The sequence below is a fragment of the Hippopotamus amphibius genome, chromosome 6, assembly GCF_030028045.1.
Source record: "Hippopotamus amphibius kiboko isolate mHipAmp2 chromosome 6, mHipAmp2.hap2, whole genome shotgun sequence".
Taxonomy (NCBI): Eukaryota; Metazoa; Chordata; class Mammalia; order Artiodactyla; family Hippopotamidae; genus Hippopotamus; species Hippopotamus amphibius.
The window spans coordinates 54,389,221-54,412,915 of NC_080191.1; the positions used below are offsets into that span (position 1 = coordinate 54,389,221).

General features: G+C 42.1%; 1 protein-coding gene across 3 annotated transcripts in view; it reads left to right on the forward strand.

Moving 5' to 3' along the window:
• The window catches only part of PLEKHG1 (pleckstrin homology and RhoGEF domain containing G1), a 239,976-nt gene that overhangs the window by 155,099 nt on the left and 61,182 nt on the right, over positions 1-23,695 (forward strand). For all 3 annotated transcript variants that reach the window (XM_057738124.1, XM_057738122.1, XM_057738123.1), the window contains one exon: positions 23,501-23,601. In XM_057738124.1, coding sequence (XP_057594107.1) covers positions 23,501-23,601 — 101 coding nt within the window. The remainder of the gene's footprint in view (positions 1-23,500; positions 23,602-23,695) is intronic.

Genomic DNA, 23,695 nt, shown 5'->3' on the forward strand with positions numbered 1-23,695 from the left:
TCATTCAGGAACCAAGCTGATGAGGCTCTGTCCTCTTCAGCAAGGGGCTCAGAAGGTTGTTCTCGTTGTGCCATCTTGGCTAAAAGGACAAGAGGACATGGAGACATGCCCTGGGGAAGGGGCTGGGGGTCCTGGTGGGAAAGGGGTGGGGGGTCCTGGGACAAGCATAGAAATGGCTCACCCCTTCTCTCATTCCACATCAAACTCTAAGTTTGGAGATATATTCTAGCTGTGTGCCCAAAGAAGGTAGGAAACATTTTTTTAAATAAATTTATTTACTTATTTATTGGCTGGATTGGGTCTTTGTTTCTGTGCGTGGGCTTTCTGTAGTTGCTGAGAGTAGAGGCTACTCTTTGTTGTGGTGCATGGGCTTCTCATTGTGGTGGCTTCTCTTATTGCAGAGCACAGGCTCTAAGCGCATGGGCTTCAGTAGTTGTGGCACATGGGCTCAGTAGTTGTGGCTCAGGGGCTCTAGAGCATAGGCTCAATAGTTGCGGCGCATGGGCTTAGTTGTTCCCTGGCATGTAGAATCTTCCTGGAGCAAGGATCGAACCCATATCCCCTACATTGGCAGATGCCACCAGGGAAGTTCCAGTAGGAAACATTTTTGTGAGCAATTGCCAGTGTCCACTATGCATTATATATAACTAAAACATTTTCATTATAAAACTGACACCATGTATCCCACCATCACTAAAAGTAAAGATAAAAATACATAAAGAAGAAAGCAGGAAAGATTTTGATGATGCTTACTGCCAAGATTATAGTTAGTCTCTCTACTAAATAACCCCATAGAATGTTTTAAATGGAATTGGACCTGGAACAGATTCAGATCAGTGTACTTTTTCTTGTTCCTCTCTCCCCTCTTTCATGTCTCCATCACCACCACCCTCTTTTTCTCCCATGATTCCTAAGGCCCTCCCCTCTTTTGTTTTTGTAGTTTTTCCTATCCATATGACCTGTCAGTGGGGCTCTTTGGAATTATTGAACATGGTAGCATTTCAGTTTAAAAAGAGGGCTTCTGGGTCTAGCATAGTTCAAAGGCAGGGACTGTGCTACTCTTGCTAGTGTTCTGGAAATCTTTTGGGTAGACTGGAATCAATGATGATAATGGACTACTGCCATCAAACCTTAATAGAATGATGATTTTGGAAGCTGCAAGTTTATTGCCACATTGATAAAGTTTATAGGAAAATTGAATGCCCTCCTTTTTACTGCCCTGCCCTTCTTTTAAACTCATTTCTGGTAGCCATTCTGAGAAGCCAAAATGAAAATTATGGACACTTAAGAACAAGTAAGCAGTGAAAAACCTAATTGTTGAAATTGTTTTAATACATTCTTGGGCTTTGCTCACCCTGAATCAACTGACATCATCATGGATGGTTTTCCGTAAGAAGTTGAAGTCAACTCGCATCCTTCCAGAGGTGAACTTGGAGAAAGTAAATTTACCATTGATAAATAATAGTCAATTTATATTGTTAACCTTTATGTGGAGTACAGTTTTCACATCACTAAGAACTTTGTACCAATAGCATAATGAACACCAATTGATATATAATTATGGATTTAGTGATTTCCTCACTGTCTCCTTGAGAATACTAAGCCTCAGGAAATGGAAAAGTCACCCTTGAGTTCCTGACAATCCTGACTTGTGACTTGCTTGAGGCTGGAACCAATAGTTGAGGTCAGTCTGAAGCTGTCCTGGTTATTGGAGGCCCTGAGTCAGGCTTTGTAACCCATTCTCACCAAGAGTTCGTGATCTGAGAATAGATTATAGTTGCAGATTGTTTTTAGCTTCCATATCATATGTCTTATACCCAAGAAAGAATATAGATGATAGAAGGAAAAGGCTATATTAATTTCAAAGTGCCTACAATCAGTTCTGCTATAATTCAACATATGACATGTGTGCTCACTCCCTGTGCAAAATCATATGAGGGAAAAACACGGAAAAATGGGTTCCAAGCACAATACTCAAAAACATCATCAGTGACACACAAAAAAAGAAAGATAGGAATCTAACAAAAATGGAGGCAGCTTTATACATGTTAAATGGTTAAGAAATACATGCCTTCTATGGGAAATATGATACTTCACCTTGGAAAAAAAACCCTGAAACTTCTTGTGGGAGCCACCTGGTTCCCACAGCTGCCACCCTCTATGAGAGGAAGAGAACAAAGGGGAGTGAGAGGAAAAAGAGTGAGAAAAAAAGAACAATAAAAAGGAAAAAGAACAAGAGGAAAAATATAAAGTAGGCTAAGAGGAAGGAGAGAAAAACTGAAGAGAGAAGAAGCCATGTGCAGCGTTGCAGTTGAGTTATTATGAAGTAGGGTTACCTAACATCGATGCAAAATTGATATACCTGCCATGGATGGGTGTGGCTGTGAGGCACGCAGGTAGACTGAGGTAGCTGGTAGGTGTTTGGAGGGGTGGGGGTGTATTTGTATTCCTCTGCTGCTCTCTGGAAGTGGCTATGCTTTTCTGTGTTCACCTAGCATTTATTGTGGATACAATCCTGCCTAAGCAAAATTTGGAAATTTGAATTTAGTTCGAGTTACTCTCTAGTGTATTCATCATGTGGGAACACACTCATGTTTTCAAAGCAAATGTTACAGCAGAACTGACTGTCCTTATTCTCTGGAGTATTATGACTTGTTACAAATGGGTCTCACCCCTCCCCCGTCCCCTTTTCTCAGACCAGAAGATTGAAGAACAATATACCTGTTGTCAAAAAACATGATCTTCCGTTTATGTTAAGTAGAACTAATAAAGACAATGACAAATATCCCTAAAGCACTTTTTATTTCCTCTCTGTAAGAAAAAAAAAAAATGGTTTAAAAGAATTTCAAGCTCTCTTAGCAATTTGAGAGTTTATTCATATTTCTGAAAACTAACAAATAGATTTCTTACCCTAATCTTGGACCAACATATGATTACTTGAAAATGCCAATAGTTATGGAGTTGTCAGAAATTTTTCTTTCACTGAAAGGATTTTCACAATTTGGTCAAATACTCTTACGCAAACTATAGCTCTTGCTGTCTATAAAACTCATGACACCAAGGAGATTTAAGGGGTAACAGTGTATTTCTCATGTTAAAATTACAATATTTTCCACCTGTACTTGCAGATTCAGAGTTAGACAATGTATTAAGGGAAAGGATAGACTGACTTACAGACATAACTGAGTACAGTGATTTCTTTTGCAAGATCAAGCACTAAGAAAAATACCTGCAACTAAAAAGTCCCTTCCCATTTTATTAAGCTTTTCTTTTAAGGCAACATTTTGATTTTTGATGAAAAGGCATTTCAAAAACTTCAGACAGGTGACTGAGTAGCTATTATTACTGGTCTGCTAAAGAACTGCTAATATATTTCAAAGACTGCCTGTGGGCAAAATTCTGTTGAAGATTTGCTAAAACCAGTCATGTTCAGTTGGAGTAGAATTACGCTGCCTTTTGGATGTGTGTCATCTTATATATTCAATTATACTGAGTGGGTAGAAAATTATAGAATTCAGGAAATTGTGTTCTCAACAAACCAAGCTTCAGTTAGGAGTAATTTCCCATGGCTGGAGATTTCTTCCAAAGGAAACATGTTGCTTGCACCTTGTGAAGCTAATCACATCAAAGAATCTGCCCAGGTCATTTGACAAGCCTAAAGCAAGCTGGTGTCAGAGCAACCCTGCTCTGTAACACCTAGAAAAGGAAGAGGGAGGTTGGGCTGATGTGGGACTTGTTAGCCTACATAGTTTAGTAGTTAACTGTTTTCTGATCATTCATGCTTTCAATTTCTCCTCTGCCCACCAAGACTACTCTGCCACTTAAGGGGGATGGCATTGTTCCATACAGCAGCTTGTGTGGAATGTTTTATATCTTTTTAAAGCTGGTAAAAAGTATGTATGATATTTATTATTTTAACTATTTTAAGTGTACAGGTCCATGACGTTAAGTACATTGACATTGTTGTACACTGAACGACATCACCGGCATCCATCTCCAGAACTGTTCTATCACCCCAACTTGAAACTGCATACCCATTAAACAATAATTCTTCATTCCCTCTTCCCTCGGCCTCAGGCAAAACTTTTTTTATTTTTAAAAATTGTGGTAGAATACACATAACATAAAATTTACTGTCTCAACCATTTTTAAATGTACGGTTCAGTGGCATTATGTACATTTCACAATGTTGAGCAACCAATCCCTAGAATTCTTTTCATCTTGCAAAACTATTGCCTGTTAAACAATAACTCCCCATTCTCCCCACCCTCCTTCCAGCTCCTGATAACCACCATTCTACTCTCTGCTTCTGTGAATTTGACTACTTCTCATGCCTCACATAAGTGGAATCATATAGTACTTGTTCTTCTGTGACTGCTTGTTTCACTCAGCATAATGTCTTCAAGGTTTATCCATGTTGTAGCACGTGTCAGAATTTTCTTCCTTATTAAGGCTGAATAATATTCAGTTGTATGTCTATATCATATTTTGTTTCTCCAGTCATCTGTTAGTGGACGCTTAGACTGCTTTGAATAGCACTGAATTTTTGATTCAGTAGGATCATGCAAAGTTTCAGAACTGGAAAATAACTCAGGGACGTCCAGCTGACTATAGATTCTGAAAGGGTGAGGTGTGTTGTTAAGTTGGTACTGCCAGCGATCAGCGCTGCCGTTGGCACTTAATAGGCCATCAGTAAACATGTGCTGAATGAATGATCAAGCTCTGTTCAGTCATTGTTATAGGTAAGGAATGGAGAAGCAGAGAACCAAGTGATTGCTCCAACTGGATGCAAATCTTAGTTCTGTCACCTACTACCTTTGATCTCAAACAGCTATTCAACTTCTGTAATCTTCGTTTTTTCTTCTTAAAATGAAAGGTATTGTGTGCCTCATAGGATGTTGTGAGGATGAAGGGAGGTAATGCCTGTAAAGTGCTTTGCACAGACCTGGCACAGCATAAACTTTTAACAGCTGAAAGCTGTTCAAGCCCCAGACCCTGAAGCTAAGTACTGGCAGTTCCAGGACTGTATCCATTTCTTTTAGAAACAACTGGAAAAATACAAGAAACGTGGTCAGGGAACTAAGATCCCACAAGCTGCGTGGCACGGCCAAAACAAAAAACAAAAAAAAGGAGGGTTCTCATACATACTTATTAATGACATTTTCTGGAAACACATTACTTTTCCTGCCCGTTTTCTGCTTCTCAGCCATTGACAAGGAGGAAATTGACATGGACGCATGTGAAGGGTGGAACTTGTCACTTCTATACCCAGCCACCACATAGTTTAGACAAAACCAGAGCAGTGGTACAGAGGGGAAGTGGGAACAATTAGGGTCACTTCCTGAGCAACTTCTTGGGACACATCTAAAGCAAACTGTGGAATTACCTTTTTGCCCCTAGCACAGAGATAGGTAGCTTTTTGAGGATGAGAAATTGTCTCCTGCAAGACCAGAGAGTCTGAGCTTGTCCACTTACAATAATTAACAGACCAATTGATACTCTAGGACCCTATCTTGCCAACTTCTGTTTTGAAGTAGGAGCTGGCTCTAAAGTTCCAGGTCCTATTTGAAAGGAAGAAGGAAAAGAAGTTTAGTGATAAATTGCATAAATTTACTTAATATTCAAAATTATCTAGAATGTTCTAGGTACTATTTTTGGCAAGAAAATCCGCTAGAATAAAATTCCTAGTTCAAAGATAGGACAGAGTAAATCATCATAAAGATCCCTTATGAGAAGCACACAGTTAACAAGTCATCAGCTAGATTCATACCAAGGATGATAAGGCCTCATAAACAGGTTCAAAAGGGCTGTTATTTGGGCAATTAAAAGCTGTCACCTAAGAAATCTGGTTAGGTGGAGCACCTAAAAATAGGATATTTCTAAAGCAGAGGCTATACTTAAGTATCACCTGGGGAGCTGTTACAACTCCTACCCCCTCAGGTGCACCCTGGACTAATGAAATCTGAATCTCCCAGGGTGCTATCACTTTTTCTTAAAGCTCTCCATATTCCAGTAAGCAATCGACATTGAGGTCCACTGTCCTAAAGAGATTTTTTTCCCCTTTGTTATAAAGCAAACAATAGACATTTAAAGGCAGCACAGGTTACCCCACCCACCCCCATCTCCTGTGACAAAATGGTGAAAATGAAGAAGAGCTAAAATCTGCAAGAACTGTATCCTAACCCTGACTCTGCCATTTCCCTTTGTGATCTTGGATGTTACTAAACTTTTCTAAGTTTCAGTGTTTTCACCTGTAAAATGGGAATAATGGGATTGTTGTGAAAATAAAACTATCCATGCAAAATGCTAGCACAGTGCTAGGCATATAGCAAGCCCTCAAGTGGGAATGCTTATTAATATTAATATACTTAGTATTATTTGGAAAGGCCAGTAATTTCTGGTACATTTAAAAGCATCGTAATATTGTTCTTTTTTTTTTTTTTTTTAGTTTGATTTATATATTATTTTATTTTATTTTTTTTTTTTATTATTATTTTTTGGGGGGTACACCAGGTTCAATCATCTGTTCCCATACACATATCCCCGTATTCCCTCCCTTCCTTGACTCCCCCCCCATCGAGTCCCCCCCACCCTCCCCACCCCCGTAATATTGTTCTTGCTATATATGTTAACGTATTATTTCATAAAACTATTTTAACTTTGCAATTTAAAAAGGATGTATCTTGTTGCAATTTTTAGTTTATCTGATATACTTATATGTAGCTGGAATTCATTTCTAATATCTTATGGGGCTGCCAGGGATGCAATGGCAGAATGAAATTATTTCCAGAATTTTGGTTTGAGCTGAACTAAACTGCGATTGATTGAAGGGACAGAGCACTGGTCTGGGCTCCAGCCCCACGCCGACAGTCAGCCGTGCACCATGCACAGCCAACCAGGCTGACCTCAGCTTCAGCCTCTGTAAATGAGTCTAATTCAAGAAGCCAAAATCTAAAGATGACTAGAGGTCTCATCTCCTCCAGCCTCAGCTCTCAAGAATGTAACTAGGAAATCAGTGAGTCCTTTGAGCAGCCAAAATAGATATTTCAAACGCCAAACAGTAAATCCTGTGTCTTTACCCAAAGAGAGGCCCCAAGCTCTCACTAAGAGCCTATTTACTCTACATGTTTAAAGTAAGCTTAATTAGGGAATTCCCTGGCAATCCATCCGGTGGTTAGGATTCTGGGCTTTCACTACTGACAGCGGGGTTCAATCCCTGGTCAGGGAACTAAGATCCTGCAAGCCACACAGCATGGCCAAAAAATTAATTAATTATTTAAAACAAGCTTAATTATTTGGTTTCCTAGCCCACAGCAAGGGGAGGAAGGGGGCCGGAGGAGGTGGATGTGATGGCACTAAGGAGCCAAAGAAAGAACTCCTTAGTAAATAAATTACTGTAAGGCCATTTAGACTGGGTACAAACTCACCTCGTCACCCTGGTTTCACTTGTGAATTACACCCCGTAGCATAACCAGAGTCCTTACTAATGAGCCTGACTAGCAAGAACATTTTTTATGGTGTTTGATATAGCATCTAAAATATATCGCCTGATGCCTGGTCTTCATAAACAAAGTGATTTTTTAATTATGATAATTGACTTTTTAGTGACATATAGTTGGTTTACGATATTGTGTTAGTTTCAGGTGTACAGCAGAGTGATTCAAATATAGGTATATATTCTTTTTCAGATTCTTTTCCATTATAGGTTATTACAAGATATTGAGTATAGTTCCTTGTGCTATACAGTAGAACCTTGTTGTTTATCTATTTTACACATAGCAGTGTGTATGTGTTAATCCCACATTCCTAATTTAACCCTCCCTGCCACCCCAACCCCCGGCCAGTTTCTCCTTTGGTAACCATAAGTTTGTTTTTTATGTCTGTGAGTCTGTTTCAGTTTTGACTTTTTAAATGTTTTTCACTGTTGTAAAATATACATAACATAAAATTTATCATTTTAAGTGTACAATTCATTGGCAATAAGCGCATACCCAATGTTGTGCAACCATCACCACTATCCATTTCTAGAACGTTCTTTATCATCGCAAACAGAAACTCTGTACCCATTAAAGAATAATTCCCCATGCCCCCTTCCCCAGCCCCTGGCAACCTCCAGTCTACTTGCTGTCCATGAATTTGCTAGAATCAAACAATAGTTGTCCTTCTGTCTCTGGCTTCTTTCACTTAGCATAATGTTTTCAAGGTTCATCCATGTTGTGATGTGTCAGAATTTCATTAATTATAACTAACTTTTAATACTTAGAGAAAATTCTTATGCACTGACTGATCCCTTAACAAAAGTGAGATGTCCCTTTATAAAAAGTGAGACATCCTTAACTCTGTAAGGAGGGGTGTTATGAAAATAATAAAGGTGTGATGAGAAATTACAAGCATCTGTCCAACCCAAAGCAAAATGGAATGCTTGTTCTGAATGTTTTTGTTTTGTTAAACTAACGTGAAAGAACCCATAATGATTCTTGTGCTTGAATCTTTGACACAAACACACATATATACACAACCCAAAAGAGGCCACATAGAAACTGGAAAGAAGCTGCAGCCTGTCTCTGATTTCAAATGGCAAAATCACATTGAGGCAAAATTATTCCTGTTTTCTCTGAATGCTGCTTAAAGAACATTATACGGGTGTGTGTGTGTGTGTGTGTGTGTGTGTGTGTGTGTGTGTGTGTGTTTGGGGGGAGGCAGGGTGAGCCATTCCTTTAAACTACACTTTAAAATATTTTCTTCTGAAACAAGCCTTTTTTCCTCTTTGGACCAACAAGAAATATTACAAGTGTTCCTTCAGTTTTATAAGGGGGCTTAAAGTTAAGTTGTTAACCTTCAAGTGGGAGATGAGTCAGGAGGCGACCGCCACTCTGGCCACTGCAGCAGCCTAGGATCAATACAGAATGGCTGAAAAGACTGCGCTTTTGTCCCTTTTGCCATAAAGCAGTGGATAAATCACTCAACCCAGGGGGCTGTTTATGGCCTTGTAAATGGTGTTCCCAATGCAAATGCACGCAGAGAAAAAGGGTGAGAGTTAATCTACTTTTGATTAGAGAAGCGTTTCTTTTCTTGTGCAAAGGCGGGAGTTAGGTGGGTGGGAAGAGAATTAAAAAGGAACGCAGAGTTTGGGAACCTTTGTCATCTTTGAGAGGCTGTGTTGTATAAAGGCTGTCCCAGAGACCAAGGGGAGGGGAGGAGGGGAGGGGCAGGAACAAAAGAAGAACACTGGGTTGGGTTAAGATTCAATACAACTTTTGCCACTTGGAGAGCTTGAGAGATCTGTCAGGGACTCATTAACCCTTGCCTTCCAGGCTCTGCTTCGCCCCTGTAGCAGATGGATCCACTTCACAGGAATTCACTATGCAAACATTCAGTGCTGGGAAAGCTACAACAGAACCCCTGGTCCTTGTTGATGTCACTTTCGTGGGAGAGAAGGAGCTACAAAGAGATTTTTAGAGCACTGGATGTTGATTCCTCTGGCTTCCTTTATCCTGGAATTATAAACGTAAATGCCCAGGGGAGCCTTTGACCCAGACAGAGAGTGGGAAGGATCAGAGAAAGATTCCTGGAAGAATCGCCAAAGAGGAGTTAGCCAGGTCCCGACAGTAGGAGGGACAGTCTTGGCAGTAAGAATGCAATATGTAAAGACGGTGACTCATGAGAGAACAGGGGACGTTCCTGAAGGTACGGAGCGAGCGCCTGTGTGCTGGGGAGGGGCGTGGGGGAGGAAACAAGAAAGTGATAACAGATGAGCCTAGAAAGATAGGCAGGGGTGCAAGCCTTGAGGGCCCTCCCTCTGAACATCACATTTGAGCTCAAGAAAGATCACTCTGGATTCATTCTGAAAAGCTGGAGCGGGTGGGGCCCACCACGGAGGGAGTAGGTAGAATGTCCTTGCCGTAGTCCTGGTGGAGAAGAGCAAGGAGACCAAGGCCTTGGTGAGGGAGCCGAGGGCTGTTTCAAAAGAGCTACAGGTGGGACAGGCAGGAGTTCTCGTCCAGGTGGACAGAGCAGGTGAGAGGGCCGGGGTCTGGGAGACTTCCGAGTGTCATGGGGACTCTGAGTGCCTGTGTCTCCCCTAACAATCTTCACACCCTCTCCCGACAACGCCGCTCAAGGACTTCGCCTTCCTATGACACTCTTACTACCAGGGGGCAGAGAAGGGTGGTGGGTGAGCTTTTTACTATAATTTGTCGGTGTGCAAGTAGAGTGAATTTGCTTTTGAACCAAAAGAAGTTCCGATCTGGCTATCTCCCTCTTCTACCAAGGAGGGACCTGGGATACACCAGGCCACACAGCAGCTGCTGCTGCCAGCCAACGTGTGCTGGGCACCCATGCGGGGCGCCTTACATGAAGCTTGTTGTTTAACCCCCTGAATAATGATCAGGTGGGTAGTTGTATTACTTCTACTTAGCCGAGGCAGTGAGTCTCAACAAGGCAAGTAACCCACCCAAGGGCGGCTCTCAGACCCAGGCTGCCTGCCTGAGTGGCTGGTACAGTTCCCACCACACGGCTTCTGGAGCCGGGGCTGGCGCCAAGGCCTTCGGGAGGAACCTGCTCTTCTGTCCCCAGTGCCGTGCTCTGCCCTCAGGTAAACCTGCTGTCCTGGGAAAGCAGGTCTGCAGCAGATGGAAACTGCTGCAAGAAAAAGTGTGTTGAGATTATAAAACAACTGCTATAGAAATGCATCCTACACAATCTCTTGAAAAATCATTTATGAAAACTTCGTCCTATGAGGTGTCCCGCCCTGCCCTCTCTTTTTCTCTCTCTCCCCCTCCTTCCATCCCTTCCTCTCTCTCTTTTTCAGTTCTAACTAACAAGACGGCCATGGACATTGTGCTTTGGATTTAAGAGAGGAGAAAAATTAGTTTTCCCCAAATCACACGTTTTACTCTGTGGGTCTTTGAATTGGAACCAGGCCTCCAATACAACAAAAGGAAATCTTTGAATTTACCCCATTCAAGAGGCCCAACACTCTTCAAAAAAGTCAAGTTTCTGGGGAGCGTCCCATCATGCCGGCCCACCTGCATCCCACTTTTCCCTTCACATAGCACCTCTTCCGGCTCCCCTGGAGGTCGCCAAGCCCACGGCTGTTTCTATGTCAATAAATAACTTCTGGTTAAGATTATGCTATAATGAGATCAACAGCAGTATAGCCAGGGAAGCAATAAGATATATCCTTAGTGCTGTTCATTGTTTCAGGTACAATGAATGGAACAGTTTCCCCTATGCATTTCCATGTGCAGCAGTGGATTACCTAATGCCACCAGAGTATAATCACATTCATCCTCATTGAAAAACTGCCCATAAAGAGATTGGTCCCTGTATAGGTTTTTCATTTCAGCATCGTTGTATTGCAATTTTCAAGTAGAATGACTTGACCTTGGGACTTCCCTGGTGGCCCAGTGATTAAGAATCCACCTGCCAATGCAGGGGACACAGGTTTGAGCCCTGGTCTGGGAAGATCCCACATGCTGCAAAGCAACTAAGGCTGTGTGCCACAACTCTTGAGCCTGCAAGCTACAACTACTGAGCCCACACACTGCAGCTACTGAAGCCTGCATGCCTAGAGCCCGTGCTCCGCAAGAGAAGCCACTGCAATGAGAAGCCCATGCCCTGCAATAAAGAGTAGCCCCTGCTCCCCACAACTAGAGAAAGCCCACACACAGCAACGAAGACCCAATGCAGCCAATAAATAAATAAATAAATAAATCTTTAAAAAAAAAAATAGCTTGACGTTAAGGGTCATCATCAATCTGTGTGACTCAGTAGATGGGAAGTTGAGTCATGTCTTCCGGCTTTTTCCTCTTTCTATTTAATGTTGTCCGGGTAGCCCCTGTCTTGGGCTCCCTGGACAACTTTTATTTGTTTCAGGGTTAGCGTCCCAAGTAAATTAACATAAATTGCTCTAGGCTTCTGTGTCTAAAGCCTTGTTTCTTCTCCATCAAGTGAATGCTACTTGAGCACCTACTGTATACAGAGCAATTGCTATGAGAATTGCCTATATCACAGTTCCTGTCTCAATAAGAGACTAAAAAGTGTTCCAACTCATTAAATAAGTCACATAGTTAATTACTGTCCCATACATCATGAAGTCAAGCATATACTAACTGGTCATGTGTATGTGGCAAAACTGACTGTATCTGTTTTAAGGGGCCATTATTTGGTATCCTTATTTCCAAATGCCTGGTGCTCTAGAATTAAGAGTCCTCAGATGAGGTATGGGTGATTTCTTACTTTCAAACAGGAAATGTTTTGCTGAGAAATCCAAGGCCACATTTTGATGTTTAGTGAAGGACTTTAAGCCATTGGTGTGTGAAGTGATGTGCAGAACTCTGGAGGAGGTCAGAGTACCAAGGACAAAAATTCAGACTGACCTTTTTTTTAATTTTTACTTTTATTTCCTTATCTATTTTTGGCTGTATTGGGTTTTCGTCGCTGTGCGAGAGCTTTCTCCAGTTGCGGCGAGCGGGGGCTACTCTTCATTGCGGTGCATGGGCTTCTCATTGCGGTGGCTTCTCTTGTTGCAGAGCACGGGCTCTAGGATACGCGGGCTTCAGTTGTGGCGCAGGGGCATGTGGGATCTTCCCAGACCGGGGCTTGAACCCATGTCCCCCTGCAGTGGCAGGCAGATTCTTAACCACTGTGCCACCAGGGAAGTCCCCAGACTGACTGCTGTCCAAAGAGTGTGCCAGAGGTTACTCTCATAAACTGACTACGATACATGCTCCCCTGTAAATCAGTAAAACCCCTTCCAGGGTCACTTACCCACCATCATGAGGAAGCTTTGCTACACGGATCTGCATTTCTTTGTACATTTCATTTCAGTACATCAGCCCTTTCCCCTGACAAAAGCCATGCTTTCAGAGCTGCTGCTTCTCTCTTCACTATTGATTGATCTTCATTTTATAGTGATTGTTGATTCTGTAGCTTTTAAAACTCTCTGCTTTCCAGGCTTTGCATTGTTTAAATTTTTTTAATATACTTAAAAGTAGCTTGGTGCTGGGAGAGCAGGAAAAATTCATTTGTCGTGTTTCCGCATGATTGGCTTTGTAAAGGACTGTGTTCCTATGGGGAGACCTACATAGAGTCATGCAAATAAAGAGGGATGGAATGACCAACCCTCGGGGGACTGGCAGGGGAAGTGGGATGCTTTGAAGGAGTAGAGAACCATGCACTAGTGAGAAGGAAGAGAACTTGTGAGCGGGATGGGAAAGCGTGAGCCACTGTTGAAAGTGAAATGGCAGAGCTGAGAGCTGGTGTGCTTGGCTGATGGAAGAGCAGGCCTGGGATATGTGTTGATGAACACATGAAGGAAGTGGGTTCATCCTGTGAGTGGACCAATGTTACTTCAGATACAGTACGTGACAACCCTGGCACAAAGCAGTCACCTAGTGAGTGAGAGCTGCCATTTTGGTAGGCTCCAGACTCATACCTAATAGAAGCTACATTTAGTCCCAAAGTCAGCAAGCTTCTTCTACTGTCTAAAGGTACTATGTTAAGGACTAAAATCTTTGAAGCAGTGGTACGGGGTTCGGGGAGCCAAGCTGTAGTCAGCTGGTACTGATTTGAATGCAACCAAGTCACTCTCTGCGTGAACTTGCGGAGCAATTGAACCTTTCTAAGCTTCCAATAAAACGGACTTAATAACAGGACTCACCTCCTGGGGTTACTGTGAAGATTAAATGAGATAATGCACATAAAACGAGTGAGCTCAGTACCTAGCACCAAACCTTATAATAGTAATAATAATAATGATAAAGCTAATAGAAGTAGTAGTAGTAAATAGCAGTGAGGAGGAGTGAAACCTCAGATGATCTAATAATGTAAATCTGTTTTACTGATCTTTTCTTTCCCATGTACAAAACCTCTTGGGCTTTATTTAATTTTTCTTAATTACCACGTTTCACATTACACCAGCAGTGCCAAGGCTGTAATTGAGATGAATCAGTTTCTTATTTGCAGTCCTTAAAGCTTTACCAGCACATAATCCCTCTGCCACCTCATCAGCCTTTTCTTCGTTTTTCCCCCTGAAGGACTGCAGCCACATCTAATTATATCTGTCTGCTTCCTCACCTCATTCAGGACCTGGAGAGTAAAAAGGGAGTATATGCTAACTAAAGTTAACCCAGTGAGGAGGAAAATGTAACAGGAGTCAAAAGAAAGTTGGGGTGACCAGAGGGCTCGAGGGCATGGTAAATAAACTTCCTTCCCTATCTCATCAGCACCTGCTAGGACTCTGGTGCCATGCTTTACTGCAGGCAGCCTGGGAAACTCTCTGGTTGACCATTTTGAAGATTTTAAACCTATTTTATATTTATTCACATTCAGTAAGCACATAGATTATCCCAGAAATGCTTTCCTCCTTTTTTGGTAGCTAGAAATGATGATTGGATTAAAGAGTACAAAGAAAAAAAGTAAGGGTAGGTTTCAAATAAGTATGGAAAGATATTTCAGTATACAGCAGGACCTCTTCATGGACATGTGTCTACCTCTCTTATTTTAAGAAGAGCTTTTGCATATGAGAACATTGTCAATGTAATTTGAAAACCCTAAGCACATTTTTTAAAATAAATATTTAACAAAGCAATCGAAAATTAAGGATTTTTTTGCTGCTATTACAGAAGGCACTTCGGTAAGAACTTTTCTATTTGTTATAACGAAGGCTAATAGAAGAGATTAATTTTAGTGTTATATTTGTACCCAGCTTCTTAATTATAACATTTTTAGATTTATTTATATACATTAAATTCTTCCTCCTGATCAATATGAAGTATTGATTTTTTTAGTGTATGATATACTTTAGGTGCTTAACACATTTATTCATTTATTTTTTGAAATTTATTTATTTGGCAGTGTCAGGTCTTAGTTGAGGCATGCGGGATCTTTCATTGTGGTGTGCGGGCTTCTCTCTAGTTGTGGCACATGGGCTCTAGAGTATGTGGGCTCAGTAGTTGCAGTACACAGGCTTAGTTCCCTGGGGACTGAAGCCGTGTCCCCTGCATTGGAAGGCGGATTCTTAACCACTGGACCACCAGGGTACTTCCCTGGTGGTCCAGTGGTTCAGATTTTTATAATGGTTGTCAGAAGTGTACCAAAAGATGGGCAAATAGTTGCTTTAAGGACTTTAATATATGAATGCTAATCCTGTTTTTTAATGTACTGCTTGTATCATTAGATTACTGTAGACTGCCTGTTCATAAATATTTTCTGCTTATAGTTTTTGGGGAAAACCAAACAAATATTCCCTGATATTTGCTCTTTCTATTCAGTACTGCTGTTTTTAACAGAACTCCTGCTCCCCTACCCCCTCCCCAAGTTTCTCTTTCTGGGAGGAACTGCCAGCCCCTCCCCCTCTCCAGGTCCAGCTGTCCTGTCTCCTCCCCAGGGGCACCTCCTACCCCCACCCCCTTCTTTCAGGAGGAAGAAGTGAAACAATAGAGGGAACTGAGCTGGCACAGGTGTCATTTGTCACAGCTTAGCAAGAAGGCCATTCCTGGCATTTTTTACTGATGTCTTAGGTATTGAAACTATTATGGAAGGTAAATGAGGCTGAAACCTCCCTGGTTTTTTATTCTTCTTTAACTTAAATATCCCAGAGCATTAATACTGACTTCCACATATGGCTAATTAAGATCAGCCTCTATACCATCAATTAGGAAAACTCTAATGAAAACTGATATCAATCATATCAACAACAGAAGCTGCTTTTAACTTGAAATTAATTGGGGTTTCAGTCCTGCGCTTGCATGTGTGGGTCTCTCTCTTCTTTCTCTTTTTTTCTCCCCTTTCAGGCTTTCTTCCCTCTTTCTCTTCCTGCCTCATTTCTTTCCTCTTCTTCTCTTCTCTTCCCCACCTCGCTCCTTTCTCTTCCCCTCCCCCATTCTCCACAACAGTGTTGGCAGAAAGGTTTGTCCTGTTGGTGATGTATTTTCAGTACAGTTCTCCATGGTGGGGGTGGGGGGAGCTATGTTATATAGACTCAGGGACAACATTGTTCCCACAGTGAGAGCTTTTGTTTCCAGCCTGATGGGATGGCCAGAGACCCCCACTCGCATGTCTTTGGCTCTGTCTTCCTCCCCCATGGATGTCAATAGAGGAAGAAAAGAGATTAATGTGAAGATTAGATTTCTGATGCTTTATCTGCAGGCTACAGCAGGAACTTCCACTGTAAGCCCTGTTTAGTGGTTTATTTGGTAGAAAGATAAAATGTTTCTTTCACTTGAAAATGTATTCTTCTATACTCTCACAGCCCTTTGTAAATAATTCTTATAATACTTAAATTGTTATACGATGACTTATTTCTTTTTCCCTTACTCCCTTGTAAGCACCTAGAGGGTCAGGGATCCTATCTTACTCGTTTCTGAATGTCCTCTCCTGCAGTTACTAGCGCACAGGTCTGTGCCCCTGCAAAAATCTTTATTACAGTAATTAGGTACATTATAATAAAGCTATTGAATGGAATACAATGTAGCCGTTATAAAGAAAGAACTGTGTTTACATATAGGAGTTATGTGTATTTACATACACGGAACGGAAAAACAAAGTTGTGAATCAAGCATAGAATCTCATTTTTTACAGGTAAAATTACGCCCCAGAACATGACCCAGAAGCATGCACACCACATCTTTATTTTGTTTATTAATTATTTTTAGTATGGTTGCTTTACAGTGTTGTGTTAGCTTCTGCTGTACAGCAAAGTGGATCAACTCTATATAGATGTGTGTATAATCTGCACTGTTTTTAGATTTGCTTCGCATTTAGGTCACCGCAGAGCACTGAGTGGAGTTCCCTGTGCTATGCAGTCGGTTCTCGTTAGTTGTCTGTTTCGTACGTGGTAGTGTGTGTATGTCATTCCCAGTCTCCCGGTTGATCCCACCTCACCCCCCTTCCCCGCTTGAGAACCACCTGGCATAGCACAACTTTAACCAGACTTACTTCTGGGAAGAGAGAGGGAAGGCCCTTGAGAAGGAAGAGGGAACTTCTTATTTCACACGCTCTGACGTGTTAGAATTTTGTTTTCTACCTCATAAAGTGAAGCTGACCAGTGTCAAGTTGGTCAGATAGACAGGACTGTCTGCCCAGACTTCCCGGGAGAGGTGCTCCTCCTTCTGTCTGCCACCTTTCCTCTCGTCCCTTTGCCCTGGCGCTTATGGTCACTTTCTGTCTTCCTCTGTGCTGACCATTGCCAGTTATCGCCTCTGGTCATTCCAGGCTTCCTCCCTCCATCTTCTCCTTCCCTACACCTCCCACCAGCCTGCTCGTGGATGGGTGGGTGGGTGGATGGATAGATGCACAGCAGAGTGGATGGATGGTTAGATGCACGAGTGGAGGGACAAGTCAATCGACTGATCCTACCTCTTCTCCTGTTACTGCCCTACCACTCTCCTTCCTTTACATCCCAATGTCTCAAAATGTATGTTCAGCTATTATTCCACTTCCACATCAGTCTGCAGCTCTCTCTGGTTACTGGATTTGGGACTCTGTTATCCCCCGAGTTTCCCTGAGACTGTTTCTGAACAAGGTGGTAGCACATGTCTGGCACTATGCTCCAAGATCCTTGGAGCCATACGAAGCCCCCCCCCTCCCCGGCCATGGCTCCAACTTAGGGGCGCAACCTTCCATCAGCATGGACAGGGTTCTGTGCTGCCCAAGGCCTCGCAGCTCTGAATTTGCCTCGCTGCTCTCCTCCGCAAGGGTTCTGTGGTGTTCTCACTGCAACATGGGAGACTCTCTGGAGGTACCATGGCCTGCTGATGCCCTCCGAGGTTGCAGTTTGCTACCACTGAGACAGTCCGAAGCCGCTTTCTCATGGCCAGGACTGGACGTGCCCCGGGCCCTGAAAGTTTGGAGGACATTTCGGCCCCATGCTTCTGTCACTGTTGCATAGGACAGGGCCCAAAGCTGCACAAAGAGCTCTCTCAACAGACAGCTCAATTTTTCTTCTTAAATCCTTTGCCCAGCAAACCCCTCCTTGGGGATGTCCTACAGTCTCCCCCATCTTTACATGTCCAAGACCAAGGCACTGTCTTCACCGCCAGGCCACCATGCTCATCTCTTCAGTTCCCCTGGGAATGCGGAGAGAAAGTGCATGAGTGGGGATTCGGGCAGGGGCCTGTGATTGTGAACCCGTCGTGTCCCTCATGATGTTCCCAGAGGACAGCATTTGTGCAGAGGGCACAGCTGCAAGATAAAACTCGAATTTCTTCTCCGAGTCTCCTCTAACAAGAGCAGGATGAGTGACCCTGAGCCACATGAAGACCTACCATGTAGATGAGCGAGGCCAAAAGATATGCCTTGTCTCCTTTTTACCTTGAATCCCCAGAGATGTCTTTAAGTGATCGGTCTGGGTGTGAGGCAGTCCAGCGCAGAAGGTCTCAGTCAGCCAGAAAGGCCGAGAACCACCCTGCCAAGGCTTCTGCAGGTTAGCTTTCCCTTCCCAGCCACCTGGGAAAGAAACTCAGAAGGAAGGATGCAAGCTGGTAGAGGCTGCAGCTTGGAGGGAGCACCCAGATCTCTCCAAGCTGCAGCCAAAGGGACAAGGAGACGAGGGGCTGGCAGTGTCCTTGCTGGGAGCCAGGAGAACAGCACCCCTCCTCCTCAGAGCTGAAGGTTAGAGAAGAGACTCCTTTCTCCTGAAAGCTGTCCTCCTTGACTGGCTCCTTTTTCTCAGTCTCCACATCTAATTAATACAGCTCCTCTCTGTGGAACTTGTGGAGGACTGGCTCTGGTCTTACCTGTGCTGCTGCCCGGGTCTAACTGGCCTCCAAACTGGCAGTTTTATAGCTAGTGATTCATTTTCTGATGCTGGAATGATCTTTGGTCTCTTGGCATCCATCAGTGGTTGCCTCCACCGACAGAGCACAGAAGGTTTTCCATGATCAAGCCTATCCTGACTGCAGCCTCGTCTCACTTTGAAGCCCCACCTCCAGGGTCTGTGCCCTCTTCCCTCAAGCCATCTCAGCTCCTTTTTAAATTTTTATTTTATTTATTTATTTGGCCATGCCACATGGTATATGGGATCTTAGTTCCCCAACCAGGGATCAAACCTGTGCCCCCTGTAGTGGAAGCATGGAGTCGTAACCACTGGATAGCAAGGGAAGCCCCTCAGCTCCTTTTAGTGTTCTGACTGCACCCTGCATTTCGTTACCATGCGCCCCTTTACTCTTTTCAATCTTCCTGGATGTTGTGTCTCCTTCTAGTTTCTCTCTGTTCTAACTCGTGGTCCTCTTTAATGATTCAGCTCCACCATCACCTCCTCTAGAAGTCTTCTCCCTGCCTTGGAACTGCCCACTTCCTCCTCTGCCTCCTCTCTCCCATGTGCTGAATATTTATCAGTCATGCTGCCTAAACACTGTATTGTACTTATTTGTTTACACTTGTCTTTCAACTACACAGGGGGCTCCTTGGGGGAAGGGATCATGTTTTAGTCATCTTATTTAATTCCTAGCTTGTAAAACAGAATTTGGCACACATTCTTATGACCTCAAAAAGAGGAGGGAAGGAGAGTTTGTATGAATAAATGTGAGTGCTTTTAAACTATAAATTGATGTACAAATGTAAGTTATTGTAGTATCAACAGCATCCCAATGTAATACATGAAATTTGGAGGCAAGTTTTATATAAACAAATGATTACTTTCCAGTAAAGGTGGAGGAGTTGGAGAAACAGAAAAAGATGCATCCTCCAAAATAAAGACCAGAAATCTTACATAGGGGTTATATAAAAGGGCTTAGAATTCAGAAGTACTAATACAAAAATTAGACCCAAAAGAAGAAGCCAAAGAAAAAGAATTTTGAAACCTGAGCAGGAGGATTTAGGAACATAATCTTTTCTTCATTTTGTTTCTACAATGTGACTACCTTTAAGAAAACATATTAAGGTACTGATCTAAATAAATCCTTTTTCTTCTTATGGTTTATCATCATTTTCATGTTAAACAGATTATAATTTTTAAACATTTTAAACATTATTTTAGAGGAAAAAGGGAAATAGGCATGGGGGTATTAACTTAATTCTTTCAGAGCATCTTAAAGATATAAAGTGAGCTACCAAGGACATTGAGTTTGAATTCTGTCTCAGTTCTAGAAGTATCCTTTCTCCAGCATCTCTGCTGGACCGTTGTCTAGACCAGACCTTCTCAAACAATCTATGGTGAGGGACAAGCATGTGTGTGGGTGTGTGTGTGTGGAGGGGGGGTTCCTATTAGCCACACACTGACACTTTTGTAAAACAAATTACTAGAATTACTAGAAAAACAAAATAGAAGATACTAGACATGCAAAATACAAGCCCAAATTTATCATTAGATTCAATAAATATCATTCTGTCAAAATGCTATAAAAGTTTTTCAAGTTCTGCACTTATCTTGTTGTAGATCAGTAACAAACAGTTTGCAAACTGGCTCCTGTCCATTTATCACACTTCAAATAGCACCAAGTTCAACTTCACTTGGGTATTTTCAATAACAGACACCACAGGAATGAAAAAGTTATTGAGAAGAGGGCACACATGTACAAATCTTACAGTGGTGGAGATGTTGATTAGAAAAGAAATACTTTAGGGACTTCCCTGGTGGTCCAGTGGTTGGGAATTCACCTCCCAATGCAGGAGACAGGGGTTCTATCCCTAGTCGGGGAACTAAGATCCCACATGTCACAGGGCAACTAGGCCCGTGTGCAGCAACTACTGAGCACACGAGCCACAACCTGAGAGAAGCCCGAGCACCACAACTAAGACCCAACACAGCCAAAAATAAAATAAATATTAAAAAAAAAAAAAAAAGAAATACTTTAGGCAAAATTTATAGTAGTATAATAAAAAAAATTTTGAATGGTATAAAGCTATTTTTTGTGTGTATCTCCTCCCTACCCGCCTCAAAATTAAGTGAATTCTTTGATCCTCTTGGAGAATCATTGTTTTCAATGCAAAAGTTTTAAATTGATCTTTCATTGTTAACTGTAGGGTAACCATGGGTACTGACATCAAGCCAATAAAATTAATAAGCAGCGTGACAGGCTCTAATAAATTTCATTGGTGTCTTTACTCTGTCATTTGAGCACGGAATGAACTATTATTATCACTGAGCTTCAAACCTCTCATTTTGGCTTCAGATAATTACAGCTGGTAATGCAGTGCATGCAACAGTAGTTTTCAGTAACTGGTTTAGGGTTCAAGTATCATATTTAAAAGACTTAATTATGATCAGTGGGGGAACACGTTGTGGCTGTATGGCTTTGATCTGTTTTCTAGAGTGGCCTGCAAAAATTTGGACTCCTAACGATCTATTTGCTCAACGATTTCAGAAAACAAGCAGCTTTTAAAATCTAGTTCCTCTACCACGGACTCTGGGGTTTTGAAACTCTTTCATTTGGAGGTGGGCCATCCTCTGTTGGAAGTGGGCCATCCTCTGTTGGAAGTGGGCCATGGTTCTTTGTCTCTCACCCCAGATGAAATTCTTCAGCCCCCTTAACTCAATCTTTCCCTGACATGAAGAATTTAGTATCAGGTTTCTGCAAAATGAGCCAGTTTCTCACTTAAAGTGAGAGAAAGGATTCTTCCTTTTCTCCTTAAACCCCACTGCAGCTGACCAGGTGAATCTGGTAATGTGTGTGTCATGCTGCTGTTCTGTGTGGATCACGCCTGCCAATATCCTTCTGTTTCACTTTTTAATTTCATAGTCATCTATAACCTTCTGTTTTACCTTCTTAATTTTGCATATGATGTGTCCTTTTAAAATGTTGATCAAAGTAGTAACCAGCTATCAAATATAAGCATTCAGTGCAGTTAAATATTAGCCCATCTCTTTGTACCATGTGTAATTTTATGACACTATCAAGGAATACATTTATTTATGTATTTATTTTGAGGACGCCTGAGTTAGATTTATACTTGTTCAGAATGCACTCTTACTTCAGTTCTAGCCTTCTTTCACTTTTCTTATTTGGGCATTATCTCTGTAGCCTGTACAGATTCTTAAGCTCCTTATAATTGTTTCATTCATGAAAGTAAGGAGGCTGCGTCTTGCTCTTGTGGGTTTTTAATGGCAATTGCACTTAAACCTTGGGAGTCTAATTTCGTATTGAGATGACCACCAAGCTTGTTAAAACATAAAAAGGCTTATGAACATCGGTTCATCAGCATGACCATGATTTTAGCAATAAAGAACCAGAATGGTAAGTTATTTGACGCAGTCTGTGAACCGTGCTGCGGAGACGGTTCCTGATGTAGCCCGGCCTGTTTTTCATTTGAGGAACAAGAAGGGCGTGAGAGGGTGGCTGTGGCTTATTAAAAGACAAAAGCAACAATTATCTGATGGTTCTTACATTTCAGCTTCTCCTTTCACTCGTTGTGCTTAAATACTATTGTGTTTGCGACTGGCCACTGGAATGTTGTTGAGTGCTGGGATTTTCACGGTCTGGCTGACTTTTCCCAGGGTGGCTTCCCCAAGTGCTACAGAACTCTGGGTGATGTCTGGTGGAGAGCCATCCTGCATTGTTCAGCCCAGGGCAGGGGACTGTATTTATTTTTGATTTTACGTTATTTCAGCTGTTTTCACTTTTTTCTTTATTGTTTTCGTGCCTCCTACCGAGTTCTCTTGTCAAGCCTGGCTAGGGGGAGGGGACACTCAGTTATGGACTCAGCACACAGGGTGGAGCGCAGTTTTCCCCTCTCTCAGCAGTTCAAACAGCTTCTAAGCCACGTGCCTTTAACCCGCTGTGGGTCTGGGCCCGCGTCAGCTCCGTTGGGAGCTGTTTCCGTGTTAAAATACGTAAACTCGTTTCAGATTGTCTGTGGCTCCCTAACACAGCCTCTTGGGCAGCAGAAGTGAGTGACAGGCCTGTTTTATTTTCTAAAGTTTTTTTAAAATAATCTGGTATTTGAGGATAAATTTAGTTCTAGACTTTAGCAACTGATAGCTTTCTCACTTAAAAAGTTACCTTTAAAACAACTGTATCACATTTCAGATTTTTTTTTTTTACTGCACCACATGGCCTGCAGGCTTAGTTCCCCAACCAGGGATTGAACCCAGGCCATGGCAGTGAAAGCGCTGAGTCCTAACCACTGGACCGCCAGGGAATTACCAAATTTCAGAATTTTTGTTTCTGGTTTCCCAGTATATGAATTTTAGAGTATCTTTTTATCCTATAAATCAGTCAAGGAGACAGCAGGCAATGTTGTTATGCCAAAACTCTGACTCTATGGGTAACCGTGGTCATTACATTATCCATCTAGGGAAGTGCTAGTACATTTTGGGGGTAGGTATGTCAGTGTACACAAACTCCTTCTCCTTGCTCAAACTCCCTGCTCTATAAGTAGGGAAGTATTATCATTATTAATATAAGAGAGAGTCTGCATTCTCATGGTAGAGTTAATAAGCACATTAGTATAATAATTACTAATAAATAAAAACAGATATGAAAGATTTATCACATAATTAAAGATGACTTGGAAAAGGACAGGAGTATTTAAAACATCCTTCTCTTTGATTTCACAGGATTACCTTGACTGCATCAGGGACCAAACGAAACTTCCTCTGGGGACGGAAGAAAGATCAGCCCTTTTTGGAAACATACAGGATATCTACCACTTTAATAGGTAAGTTAATACTCAAAAGATTGTTCTCACATAATAGCATTATGAATTTGTCTCAAATGAACGCTGCCTAAGAAAACTGACCTGAAATCCCTGA